General features: G+C 37.5%; 1 protein-coding gene across 2 annotated transcripts in view; it reads right to left on the reverse strand.

The window, feature by feature from the left end:
* The window catches only part of zdhhc9 (zinc finger DHHC-type palmitoyltransferase 9), a 65,093-nt gene that overhangs the window by 11,219 nt on the left and 38,874 nt on the right, over nucleotides 1–15,000 (reverse strand). For both annotated transcript variants that reach the window (XM_062040140.1, XM_062040141.1), the window contains exons 3-6: nucleotides 10,431–10,589; nucleotides 3,970–4,107; nucleotides 3,691–3,739; nucleotides 168–270 (exon numbers count right to left, since the gene is read on the reverse strand). In XM_062040140.1, coding sequence (XP_061896124.1) covers nucleotides 168–270; nucleotides 3,691–3,739; nucleotides 3,970–4,107; nucleotides 10,431–10,589 — 449 coding nt within the window. The remainder of the gene's footprint in view (nucleotides 1–167; nucleotides 271–3,690; nucleotides 3,740–3,969; nucleotides 4,108–10,430; nucleotides 10,590–15,000) is intronic.

The raw sequence follows: 15,000 nt of genomic DNA on the forward strand, positions 1-15,000 counted from the left end.
CAGGCTCTGTAAATGTGTAACTGCACGTGTGCGTCGTTGGAAATGTCAATAAAAAGGTGCAAAGTACCCGACACGGTGAATGTGGAGTGAAAGGTGATTCAAACAACCGGACTGAAGGGAAGCAGCAACAATACTTAAAAAAAGAATAGAATATAAATCGGACTTACATCTTCATTGGTGGTCTGGTTGAGAGAGATCAGGTAGGTGTGGAAGCCCGTCAGGCCCACCACTGACCACAGGGTGAAGAAACACACCAGCAACTCCAGCACAGTGACATTGGGAGTTAAGAAAATAGCAACAGACACTAAAACCACTGAAAAATATAAATAAATACCAAAAATAACTCTGAGCCGTGTTCTACTTTTTTGAGGCGGAAGAACAGCTATTGTCCCTTGTTGTATCCCTTTTACAAATGTATTGCATGTTGACTATTTAAAAAATACAGAATATGTTAAGGTTTAACATGTTTTGGATGGCTATAGTGGCAAAGTAAGCCTCTAACAACAAAACTAACATTGACTGCCATCTTGTGAGAAGCTAGCTCAAATAGCAAATCAAAGTTAGCATCCACATGAATAAAAATGATTAAAATAATTAATAGTCTGCTGTTTATCAACACGACATTAAAGCACAAAAATGCACTGTGGGCAACTTGAATCTAGTTGTTGGTATTATTAACCTATTAGTCTTGACATAATTAGTGTTATTCATTTGAAAACATAAAGCTAGCGTGTTAGCGGCACCATGTTGCCAACTTTTTTTTTTAGAAGCCAATACTTTACAAAAAAAACCTGTTCAACTAATTTTTTGTAATACATTTTCTTCAGTTTTTTATGATTCTTTTATTTTAAAAGCCTACACTTTTTTCCCAACTGACATGCCTCAACATAACATGAACATATACACAATACCTGTCAAAAAAGGAGATATTTTTTGCATTTTTTTGAAGGAGAATCGGTCTCTTTTTAAATTACTGCTTAAATATTTATGACCAATTACTATACATTTTTACTCAAATTTAAAATGTTACTGCTCCACTATTTAATTAGTTGCAAGTGTGTAAATTAATTGTTTATATGTTTTCCAATGGAACCTCAGTTTACAAACTCTTCCTTGTACAAACTTTTAGATTTACAAACCCCATACCGAATAAAAATATGCTTTGTTGTACAAACCTTGTCTCGGTGTATGAAAGTTTAATTCACCCATTGTGTGCCCGAAGCGCAGCCATTGTGGGCGGGCTTATCGATCTCCGTACTCATTCAGTCAGCAGTTCTGTGGTTGGCTACTCTGCTAATTGTTACTTTGTACGGCAATTTTTTTTTTTATAGTTTTGCTCGCTCAATATGAGTCCAAAGAAAGCAACGGACAAGCGAAAAAAATCAGGAAGTGTCCACAGCGTTGTCGACACTGCCTACCATCTTCCCCTACCTCTTTCTTTGGTTGCATCACCCCCTTGTTATGTGTGTTCGATATACAGTACTATATAGCACTTTATATTATGTTCAAAGTGTACAAACTTTTACTTAAAAAAATTACTTTTGTCAAAGAAGGAACACATAATTCATGCTTTCATTGTTTTTTTAGCTTGCTTATAATTTTCTATTTACGAACCCTGTTTAAGAACCAATTAAAGTTCGAAAATGTAGTAGTTAATTTCAATTCTGCTCAAATACAGTACAGTAGGAAAGGGATTCAAACGGACCCATTCCTGGGTGGCTCTCGCGGTAGAGGAAGATGGGGTCACCGTATTTTCCGGACCATAGAGCGCACCGTATTATAAAGCGCACTGCCGACGAATGGTCTTTTTTCATATTTAAGGCGCACCGGATTATAGGGCGCATTAAAGGAGCCTTTCATTTTTATTTATTTTTTCTCAATTGAAAACACTTCCTTGTGAAAAACCGTCCGACCGGAACTCTCAATAACTAAAGTTCCTTGGGTGAATAATGTAAAGTCACTACACCGGTATGTTTTAGCGCTTTCATGGCGAGTTTACTGACAGATATAAGTAAGAACTTTACGTTACTTTATATTAGAAATGGCAACAGCGGAGGATGAATGTCCCGTGACAAGAAGATCGGGAAAAAGAAGAATCTTATCGACTACGGCGTCGCCACGGACTACAAAGGCGGAGGCGTGCAATTTTTCAGGATTTACCGTATTTTGCGGAGTATAAGTCGCACCGGAGTATAAGTCGCACCTGCCGAAAATGCATAATAAAGAAGGGAAAAAACATGTATAAGTCGCACTGGAGTATAAGTCGCATTTTTGGGGGAAATTTATTTGATAAAAGCCAACACTAAGAATAGACATATGATAGGCAATTTTAAATAAATAAAGAATAGTGAACAACAGGCTGAATAAGTGTACGTTATATGAGGCATAAATAACCAACTGAGAACGTGCCTGGTATGTTAACGTAACATATTATGGTAAGAGTCATTCAAATAACTATAACATATAGAACATGCTATACGTTTACCAAACAATCTGTCACTCCTAATCGCTAAATCCCATGAAATCTTATACGTCTAGTCTCTTACGTGAATGAGCGGATGATCGGGGGAACTCCTTCGTCGCACCGTCGATCGCTGGAACGCAGGTGAGCACGGGTGTTGATGAGCAGATGAGGGCTGGCTGGCGTAGGTGGATAGCTAATGTTTTTAGCATAGCTCTGTGAGGTCCCATTGCTAAGTTAGCTTCAATGGCGTCGTTAGCAACAGCATTGTTAAGCTTCGCCAGGCTGGAAAGCATTAACCGTGTAGTTACATGTACATGGTTTAATAGTATTGTTGATTTTCTGTCTATCCTTCCAGTCAGGGGCTTATTTCTTTTGTTTCTATATGCAGTTAAGCCGGATGCTATCACGTTAGCTCCGTAGCTAAAGTGTTTCGCCGATGTATTGTCGTGGAGATAAAAGTCACTGTGAATGTCCATTTCGCGTTCTCGACTCTCATTTTCAAGAGGATATAGTATCCGAGGTGGTTTAAAATACAAATCCGTGATCCACAATAGAAAAAGGAGAGAGTGTGGAATCCAATGAGCCAGCTTGTACCTAAGTTACGGTCAGAGCGAAAAAAGATGCGTCCTGCACTGCACTCTAGTCCTTCACTCTCACGTTCCTCATCCACGAATCTTTCATCCTGGCTCAAATGAATGGGGTAATCGTCGCTCTCTCGGTCCGAATCGCTCTCGCTGCATTGAAAACAATGGGGAAATGTGAGGAGCCTTTCAACCTGTGACGTCACGCTACTTCCGGTACAGGCAAGGCTTTTTTTTATCAGCGACCAAAAGTTGCGAACTTTATCGTCGATGTTCTCTACTAAATCCTTTCAGCAAAAATATGGCAATATCGCGAAATTATCAAGTATGACACATAGAATGGATCTGCTATCCCCGTTTAAATAAAACAATTTCATTTCAGTAGGCCTTTAAGTGCGCCTTATAGTCCGGAAAATACGGTAATCATTTTGCAACTCTACATCACAACTGACGCTGTGGTCAAAGTTAGAATTGCCACAAAACCCATTTCAAGATATTCAACACCCTACTGCCATCTGGCGGCTAAAGTGGATATTTGTCACGTTTCATGTTTCAAGGAAAATCACGACGAATGGGGCCATATGAATCCCCTTCCTGCAGTAGCAGTTTTTTGGGGGTCTGTATCGCAGTTCTTAAAAAGGATATGTTCCGGGTGTTTCCTTCAACGTGCTCAGAAAGCCATCATCCACTGAGCCTGTGAACAGAGCAACACAAAGACATACAGTATTGAAAATTCCCCAAAATAAAAGCTACAAAAAAACACATTTGTCATCATGTTGTTAAAAATGGATACAGGGGGATTTTTTTTTTTTATCACATGCACATCATGTCATGCCCCGGGACTACAGCCTGGATAAGGCTTTGAGGTCACAGTCATACAGCACGAGTGCAGGCCTTTCTTTCAACAACAGGCGGGATACTCACGCATGACCACGTGGACGATGTCAAAGGTGAAGATGTAAATGGTGAGCAGCGAGAGGGAGAGCGTGAACAAGTAGAAGTAGCGGTAGTTCCTCTTGCCCACGCAGTTGCCCACCCACGGGCAGTGGTGGTCAAAGCGGTCTGAGGGGACAAAAAAAGAAAGGAGGGTGGAGATGGTGAAAATGTAGAAGTGAGATGGTTATGCTGAATATATTGTTGATAAGGGCAGAACAGAGTCTAAATCGGGGGAGTCAAACTCATTTTAGATCAGGGGCCACATGGAGAAAAATCTACTCCCAAGTGGGCAGGACCGGTAAAATCACGGCACGATAACTTAAAAATAAAGACAACTTCAGATTGTTTTCTTTGTTTATAAATAGAACAAGCACATTCTGAAAATGTACAAATCATAATGTTGTTGTTTTTTTACACTTACATGTTAGGTTTAATAGTATTCTACTGTAGCGGTTGATTTAAAGACATAACTCACAACACTTGTTACTTGACTTTGTCATCATTATTCACTGTACTGTTCGATTGTGCACATGACAATGTTGTTCTTGTTTAGCATTCATATATGCAGTTAAGAGCGAGTAATTCGGTGCGGCCCCTTTAAGTGGCCGTCAGGAGATTCTCCCAAAGGTGGGGGTTTGTTGTTCCCGCCATTTTTGAGTGTGTGTGATGTAAGCGTTCATTCATTGTAGTTTTTGATTAATAAACGACGCACACGTTTTTGTGCGTCAACGATACTTCAAGTTGTCTTGCTTTCACGCTACAAGCGCAACACTACCTTTGTTTGTCGTTATTTATACTTTCTGAATAAATTATGTGATAATGTTCATCAACTCAGTGTTAATTTTCAATCTATCATAATAAAAAATAATAGCAAAATCAAATTACATGTTATTTATGTAGTTTGCTCATTTTCCTCGACCGAAGTACTAAAATCATGTAGTTTTTACATATGTAGCATCATCTACATCTACAAAGATACAAATAATTGCTATTGCGACATCTAGTGGACACATTTAGAACAGCAGTTTCTTTCATTCAAAAATTTTGGCTTGTTTTTATACTTCGCAAACTCATCCCGCGGGCCGGATAAAACCTGTTCGCGGGCCTGATCCCTGGTCTAAATCATGAGTCGGCAACCCAAAATGTTGAAGGAGCCATATTGGACCAAAAATACAAAAAACAAATCCGTCTGGAGCCGCAAAATATTAAAAGTCCTATATAAGTGTTATAATGAAGGCAACACATGATGTAAGTGTCTATAATAGCTATAGATTTAGATTAGATTAGATTTATTGGTCCCCGTTGGGGGAATTCATTTTCACTGCCGTACATTTAAACAATAGACATTACACATCACAAAACAAAAATAACAAAAATACATCATACATGACCAACACATATATAGGCTTGTCAGACAGGTCAGATAGTAGTAGCCTACTATCAAAATGACTATGTGTCGCAAATCTTCGTTGACTTTAATATTTATTTTACACATTGTTTTACAACATCGGCAAACATTAGTAAAATCTTTGGCAAGCTGGGTAACGTTTGCTGTGGTCTGGAACAACATGGCACACAGACAACTATCAGAAATGTAGCCAAAATTACATACAGATAATGTGCCATGAGACTTGCAAATATAAATTAAATACACAGAGGACATAAGTAAAGGAAATTGAATGAGCTCAAATATACCTACAAACGAGGCATAATGATGCAATATGTACATACGGCTAGCCTAAATAACATGTTAGCATGGATTAGCTTGCAGTCATGCACTGACCAAATATGCCTGATTAGCACTCCACACAAGTCAATAACATCAACACAGCTCACCTTTGTGCATTCACGCACAGCATAAAAGGTTTGGCGGACAAAATGAGACCAAGAAGGAGTGGCATGAAACGTCGGAGAAAGTTATACATGTAAACAAACTGTTGCGTCACAGTCCACACAACTACGGTGAGTTCAAGGACTGACGAAATTAGTAGGACCAAACGGCGCTCACCAACGACTCTCATCAGTGAAGTGGAAACACAAACATTAAACAGTGGGCTTTCTAACAATTAGGAAGGTTTGTGTCATGTTGGTCCTCCTACAGAAACCAGGGAACCACTAGGGTGGCGCTAAAGAGCTGCATATGGCTAAAGAGCTGCGGGTTGTTGACATCATAAATATTATATAATAAATAATATATTTAGGGCTGCAACAACTAATCGATTAAATCGATTAAAATTGATTATAAAAATAGTTGGCGATTAATTTAGTCATCGATTCGTTGGATCTATGCTATGCGCATGCGCAGAGGCGATTTTTTTTTTGATTTTTTTTATATATATTTTTTTTTTTATAAACTAATAAGCGGTAGAAAATGGATGGATGGATGCAACATGTACAAACAGCTGAGAAACAATAATCAAAATAAGTATGGTGCCAGTATGCTGCTTTTTTTCAATAAAATACTGGAAAGGATAGAAATGTAGTTTGTCTCTTTTATCCGATTATTATTCGATTAATCGAAGTAATAATCGACAGATTAATCGATTATCAAATTAATCGTTAGTTGCAGCCCTAAATATATTAGAAATATTATTGAATAAATAATACATTAAAAATAATTATAGTGGATAAATAACTATTTTTTATGCTATGTTATTTTAAATACACAACCTTTTAAATTTTAGCATACACATTAGGTATAATTGCAGAGAGTATCGGTATCGCTATTATCAGCCTGAATTTTACAAGGTATCGGATCCGAAAGAAAATTAAAGTTATCGGACATCACTACCTTGGAGTTTCTTTCTTTTTTCTTTTTTTTTAACATAAATGAATATGCCGTAATCATAGTTACTACAGCAGTTCTGTGGTTGGCTACTCTGCTAATTGTTACTTTGTGCGGCAATTTTTTTCTAGTTTTGCTCGCTCAATATGAGTCCAATGAAAGCGTTGAAAACTACGGTGAGTTCAAGGACCGTCGAATTTAGTAGGACAAAACGGCGCTCACCAACTACTCTCATCAGTGAAGCATAAACACAAACATTAAACAGTGGGCTTTCTAAAACTTAGGAAGGTTTGTGTCATGTTTGTCCTCATACAGAAACTATATTAAAACAAAAAATATGTATGTTTTCCCCATCTTTTTCCTTTTGATACATTTTTTTAAAACTCCAGGGAATCACTTAGGCGGCAACAAAGAGCTGCATATGGTTGAAAAGCTGCGAGTTGTTGACAAAATAAATATTATATAATAAATAATATATTAGAAATATTATTGAATAAACAATATATTAAAAATAATTATAATGGATAAATAACTGTATTTTTTATGCTATGTTATTTTAAATACACAACCTTTCAAATTTTAGCAGACACATTCGGTACATTTGCACAGGATATCGGTATCGCTAATATCAGCCTGAATTTTACTAGGTATCAGATCAGAAAGAAAATTTGAGTTATCGGTCGTCACTACTTTGGAGTTTCTATTTTTCTAACATAAATTAATATGCTGTAATCATAGTTAACACAGCAGTTCTGTGGTTGGCTACTCTGCTAATTGTTACTTTGTGCGGCAATTTTTTTTATAGTTTTGCTCGCTCAATACGAGTCCAAAGAAAGCGTTGAAAACTACGGTGAGTTCAAGGACCGCCGAAATTAGTAGGACAAAACGGCCCTCGCCTCCTACAGAAACCATATTAAAACAAAAAATATATATTTTCCCTCATTTTTTTCCTTTTGATACTTTTTTTTTTTTTTTTTTTTAAACTCCAGGAAACCACTAGGGCGGCGACAAAGAGCTGCATATGGTTCAAGAGCCCCCGGGTCTAAATGAACACATTGTGTTACAATGTAGAAATGAGATGGTTATACTGTATATATTGTTAATAAGGACAGAGCAGGGTCCAAATGAACACAATGTGTGCTACAGTATGTTCACAGGAGTCTAAGGGTGTGCTTTAAAAACAATAATATAAGAAGGCAAAAATGGAGGTAAATGGTGGAATAAAAGTGTCAGGGATACTGTTTGTTTAAAGATAAACTTCAGGTTGCAGTGGCGACATCGATAATAATTATATTACAGATGGATTAGCGGCTGTTTATTCCCCTGCCAAGAAGGCTTTTATGCAACACTGAAACTTGATGGAAGGCCACGGAAGAGTCAATGCTGCACCCCTTCTATTATTATACACCTATTTGCATAGAGCGACGTGCGGTGATCTTCACACCTGGTGAGGCAGAGAAGCCTTTGGAGTTGTGATGTGCGGATCGATACTGAAATATCGATACCAGATCTTTCTACTCCAAAATGTATTCTCAAATCAAAATATCAATACTTTTAAGATCAACGTTGAGTGCTTCTGTTTACATGTTCAGTATTTTCACGTTAACATGTAAATGACCGAATTGTGACTTACTTTTTATTCTAATAATAGTTCTTATGAATTCATTTATATTAATGCTTTTATTATGTTACTTATTTCCTTTTGTATGGTTTGAAAAATCATGTTCGTGTACTAAGTTTTTTCTGTTGTATTATCAGATTGGCTATATAATTATTCACACCACTACCTCAACATACTTCACAGTTTGAGATAAGAAAATATATAATAATAAAATAATAAAAATAAATAGAAATCAATAATAAATAACATAATAAATATTATATAATAAATAATACATTATAAATATTATTGAATAAATAATATACAAACCCCAAAACCAGTGAAGTTGGCACGTTGTGTAAATGGTAAATAAAAACAAAATGCAATGATTTGCAAATCCTTTTCAACTTATATTCAATTGAATAGACTGCAAAGACAGGATATTTAATGTTCCAACTGGAAAACTTTGTTACTTTTTGTAAATATTAGCTCATTTGGAATTTGTTGCATGCAACATGTTTTAAAAAAGCTGGCACAAGTGGCAAAAAAGATTGAAAGAGTGGAGGAATGCTCATCAAACACTAATTTGGAACATCCCACAGGTGAACAGGCTAATTGGGAACAGGTGGGTGCCATGATTGGGTATAAAAGCAGCTTCCATGAAATGCTCAGTCATTCACAAACAAAGATGGGGCGAGGGTCACCACTTTGTCAACAAATGCGTGAGTAAATTGTCCAACAGTTTAAGAACAACATTTCTCAACGAGCTATTGCAAGGAATTTGGGGATTTCACCAGCTACGGTCTGTAATATCATCAAACGGTTCAGAGAATTTGGAGAAATTACTGCACGTAACATTGAATGCCCGTAACCTTGGATCCCTCAGGCGGTACTGCATCAAAAAGCGACATCAGTGTGTAAAGGATATCACCACATGGGCTCAGGAACACTTCAGAAAACCACTACCAGTAACTACAGTTTGTCGCTATATCTGTGAGTGCAAGTTAAAACTCTACTTACTTACTTTAGCCATTTATCAACAACACCCAGAAACACCGCCGGCTTCGCTGGGCCCGAGCTCATCAAAGATGGACTGATACAAAGTGGAAAAGTGTTTTGTGGTCTGACGAGTCCACATTTCAAATTGTTTTTGGAAACTGTGGACGTTGTGTCCTCCGGAACATAGAGGAAAAGAACCATCTGGATTGTTCTAGGCGCAAAGTTGAAAAGCCAGCATCTGTGATGGTATGGGGGTGTATTAGTGCCCAAGGCATGGGTAACTTACACATCTGTGAAGGCACCATTAATTCTGAAAGGTACATACAGGTTTTGGAGCAACATATGTTGCCATCCAAACAACGTTATCATGGACGCCCCTGCTTATTTCAGCAAGACAATGCCAAGCCACATGTTACATCAATGTGGCTTCATAGTAAAAGAGTGTGGGTACTAGACTGGCCTTTGTGTAGTCCAGACCTGTCTCCCATTGAAAATGTGTGGTGCATTATGAAGCCTAAAATACCACAACGGAGACCCCCGGACTGTTGAACAACTTAAGCTGTACATCAAGCAAGAATGGGAAAGAATTCCACCTGAAAAGCTTCAAAAATTGGTCTCCTCAGTTCCCAAACGTTTACTGAGTGTTGTTAAAAGGAAAGGCCATGTAACACAGTGGTAAAAATGCCCCTGTGCCAACTTTTTTGCAATGTGTTGCTGCCATTAAATTCTAAGTTAATGATTATGGGCAAAAAAAAATAAGTTTCTCAGTTGGAACATTAAATATATTGTCTTTGCAGTCTATTCAATTGAATATAAGTTGAAAAGGATTTGCAAATCATTGTATTCTGTTTTTATTTACGAATTACACAACGTGCAAACTTCACTGGTTTTGGGTTTTGTACAAAGATGTTTGTCGGTTAGTCATCACATGTGTTCTTTTAACAATGTCATTACAATGAAAGCCAAATAGGAAGCGGAGATCAGGCTTTTTTTACCAGGTTTAAAACAATGACTTCCTCAAACCCCTAAAAATAGAGCCGCACTTCAAAGACACTTTGCGCTCACCAACACAGTTGTCGCAGATGCTGCAGTGGGACGCTCGCGGCGGCCGGAAGATCTTGCACGTGTAGCAGTACTTGAGCTTGACGATCTGGTTGTTGATCTGAACGTTGCGGATGCGAGGCGGCGGCCGCTGGCCGCTGGGGACGTTGCCATTGGCGGCCTCTGCAGAAGACAAAAGTGAGCGTTAAAATAAACAAATAAAAAAGTCAGCAGAATTTGCTATACAACTCTTGTGTTGGCGCTCACTAAGATGATGCATCTAAGTACACCATATTGCCAAAAGTATTTGGCCACCCATCCAAATGATCAGAATCAGGTGTCGTAATCACTTGGCCCGAACACAGGTGTATAAAATCAAGCACTTAGGCATGGAGACTGGCATGAAAGAATGGGTGATTTCCAGCGTGGAACTGTCATGGGATGCCACCTGTGCAACAAATCCAGTCGTGAAATTTCCTCGCTCCTAAATATTCATAAGTCAACTGTCGGCTTTATTATAAGAAAATGGAAGAGTTTGGGAACAACAGCAACTCAGCCGCGAAATGGTAGGCCACGTAAACTGACAGAGAGGGTAGAGCGGAAGCTGATAAGGGTTTCCATGGCCGAGCGGCTGAACCTAAGCCATACATCACGTCGGAGGCAGTGGTGTAAAGCACGTCGCCACTGGACTCTGGAGCAGTGGAGTGATGAATCACGCTTTTCCATCTGGCAATCTGATGGACGAGTCCGGAGGTTGCCAGTAGAACGGTACATTTCGGACTGCATTGTGCCGAGTGTAGTAGAATTTCTGACCTTTGAGCTATATTTCGTGTCTATCAAGAATGTCTGCTTGTTTCATTTCTCTTCTATTCTATACCATTGAAGGACCAGATGTAGGACAAAGTCGAATATGGAGTCGCTCTGACCATTCTACAAAATGTTTTGATTGTCTAAGCATGACTAAGGGATTCAAGGATGTTGCAAAACAAACATGTCGAAAACAACGGGACCTTGGGGCATGGGGAAACAGATAAAATGGCCAAGTGACAAGGGCTGGGAGAGATTGCTTGATTCTTGTGTCCTCCGGAGGACGTTTGTTTGTCTGCATGGGCAGCTTAATCCAACTTTGCACTTTTGACTATGGGTAAATAAACTTTTTGTACTAAACTCCCTTTTGTTGCTGTTTAAGCTTCGGACAATCCTCTACACGAGTGTGAAATTTTGTGGAGAAGGAATTATGGTGTGGGGTTGTTTTTCAGGAGTTGGGCCCCTTCCTCTTCCAACATGACTGTGCACCAGTGCACAAAGCAAGGTCCATAAAGACATGGATGACAGAGTCTGGTGTGGATGAAGTTGACTGGCCTGCACAGAGTCCTGACCTGAACCCGATGGAAAACCTTTGGGATGAATCAGAACGGAGACTGAGAGCCAGGTCTTCTCCACCAACATCAGTGTGTGACCTCACCAATGCGCTTTTGGAAGCATGGTCAAAAATTCCTATAAACACACTCCGCAACCTTGTGGACAGCCTTCCCAGATTAGTTGAAGCTGTGATAGCTGCAAAAGGTGGACCGACATCATATTGAACCCTATGGGTTAGGAATGGGATGGCACTTCAAGTTCATATGTGAGTCAAGGCAGGTGGCCAAATACTTGTGGCAATATAGAGTATTTGACCCCTATTGTCAACTCAAATCAAGGGAGATCATCATTCAGTCACTATGCAACACATAGCTGGAATAAACTTCCTGAAGATGTCAGACTCTCCCCAACTCTCACTACTTTTAAAACTAGACTGAAGACTTTTATGTTCACCTTAGCTTTAAGCTAAATCTTTTAATCTTTTAACTTTTAACGTCTGCACTGTTTTTATTTTTATTGTCTGCATTTTAATTTTGCTTTTATTTTCTTTCATTTCACTTTGTTGTCTGTGAAGCACTTTGAGTCTGCCTTGTGTATGAAAAGCGCTATACAAATAAAGTTGCCTTGCCTTGCCTTGCCTATTGTCAGCTGTATCTTTCACACCTAGAGCAGTTTACCTCGTGCAATAATCACCACTGGGCAATTGTCATATCTTGTGCATGTTACAGCAGTGTAGTGTAATGTCCAGGAACACAGCAGGGAATATGTGAAGTGATGCTGCCACTCCCTCCGGCTGCACAGCTCAAGTCTGCTATAGTGACGTTGTTTCATATTCCGAGAGGATGCTATTCCTCATATTAGCCGTCCTCCCTGGGGGCCACTCGCTTACACGCTGCAGGGACAAAGAACCACGGCACTGCAGACATTTTATCCGCAGCAAGAACCAGATTCTAATCCCAAAATGTACGAAAGAGCATAGAATTACAGTTTGAATCGTTTGTATATATTGCATGTCTTATGTTTGGAGATGTTTTGCTATTTGGACAGGACAAAATCCAAGAAATCTACAGCATTGTGTCAGAAGGGTTAAAAAAAAAAAAAAAAAAGGTGTGGTGAGCAGAGTCTTTGCACAAAATATTCTCCATTTCAGTGGTTCTCAGGCTTTGCTCAGTTAAGTTCCCCTGCAGTGGAATGTGTTTTGCAGCCTAGTACATTCTAAAAAGAGAACTAGGGAGAAAAAAAAGACACAAAACAACACCTTAGCATCAATATTTGAATAATTCATGTTGAAAACGGTGCTCATCTGTTGTGGTCTTTTATTTAATATTCAGAAATTTAAAAAATGTGTTGTCAAATCAAACTAAAATCAGACTAATCACACTTTTTAATTAGTTTTATTTGTGATTAGACTTAGACAAACTTTATTGATCCACAAGGGAAATTGTTCACACAGTAGCTCAGCTACAAAGGATGGAAAGGGTACGGATGGAAAGGATAATGCACACAAGAGCACAAAAGATGGTGAAAACAAAAGGTCTAAAGTACACTAAAAATGTACCATAGTACAATATATATATATATATATAACATATATGTAATATTTACATATTATATATACAGTATATAATGTATACTAATATATTACAATATTATATTATATGTTTATATAATATATACAATATATAACAAATCCAAATTACCATGTACAATATTACAGTATATGTAACAGCTGCAGCAAAAAAAAAAAAAAAGGGCAGCATAAAATAGACAGTAGATCCAGCAGAAAATGTAAATTATAAATCTATATAATCACAATAAAGTGCTTGCTTACATCATTTAAATAACCTAAAAAAAGGACCCAACTATTTTCACATACATGCAATTCTGTTATCAGAATGTCATACACAAAAATGTTTTTAAACTTTTACACGAATGTACATGAAATGTGATCTACACACATCATCAGTAGGGTCAAACTAACCTATTAGAATGTCATATAACAGTAATATTGGCCAAAATGATCATCTTTATTCTATTTTATTTCGGTATTGTTGAATGTGCTCAAAAACACACACTTAACCCTTTTGTGGACCAAGTTGTTTTTTGGACCAAGTTGTTTTTTTGTCAATAGCAGGGGATGCATGTGCCTGTATGAGCCAGTCTGCCCCACAAGCAAAAAAAAAAAAAAAAAAGCCAGCGCAAAGCATTTTGGGTAAACTCATACCATAAATTGATAATCCACAGACGTCGCATGTGGCAAAACGTCACTAAAGGAGTAAATTCCAAACGGGTCCAGAAGTGTGAAGGAAGGCAAGATTGTTTTATAAATATCTCTGCAACACCACTACGGTTTGATTCCACATTTTCGAGACTTATGCAGATCCCAAATACACAAAACTGCTACCAATAGGTAAGAAAAGTTGGTTTTGCATGATAGGTCCCCTTTAAGGTAGTAAGCTGGCGACAGTTTATCAAAGTGCAGTTATCAATCATTTCTATTTAAAGTGATAACACTAACCTCTCTACTGCTCGCTAGTGTTACCATATCTGAGTTATTGTGCAGAAATATGGGCAAACAACTACAAATGTGCGCTTCATTCACTAACCGTGTTACAAAAGAGATCAGTTAAAATAATACATAATGTTGGATATTGAGAACACACAAACCCTTTATTTTATTGAATCAAAAATATTGAAATTCAACGGCTTGGTGCATTTACAAACAGCTACAATTATGTACAAAGCAAAGTATAATTTGCTACCCAAGAATGTACACCAATTCTTCTCAAAATATTAGAAATATAACCTTGGAGGAAAATAAAATTTCAAAAATGTGTATGCACGTACAACACTTAAAACCTTTAGCATATTAGTAAGTGAAATTAAATTATGGAATGGAGTAAGCAAGTAAATCAAACAAAGTACTAATATTATTTAGTTTAAGGAACTGTTCAAACTGCAAGTGTTCGCAAAGTTCAAAGAAGAAATATTATAATAAACATCTTGAACCTTTAAAAAAAAATGTCCTCTGTGAACCATAAATTTCCTAATTATTTATTCATGAGAACATTAATTATTGTGTACAGTATATGTTTATATGTTTAATATGTATTTATTTATTAAATATTTGTTTACTTATTACATATATACACATATACATAGATACATACATATATATATATATATATATATATATATATATATATATATATATATATATATATATATATAT

The sequence above is a fragment of the Entelurus aequoreus genome, linkage group LG28 (assembly GCF_033978785.1).
Source record: "Entelurus aequoreus isolate RoL-2023_Sb linkage group LG28, RoL_Eaeq_v1.1, whole genome shotgun sequence".
Taxonomy (NCBI): domain Eukaryota; kingdom Metazoa; phylum Chordata; class Actinopteri; order Syngnathiformes; family Syngnathidae; genus Entelurus; species Entelurus aequoreus.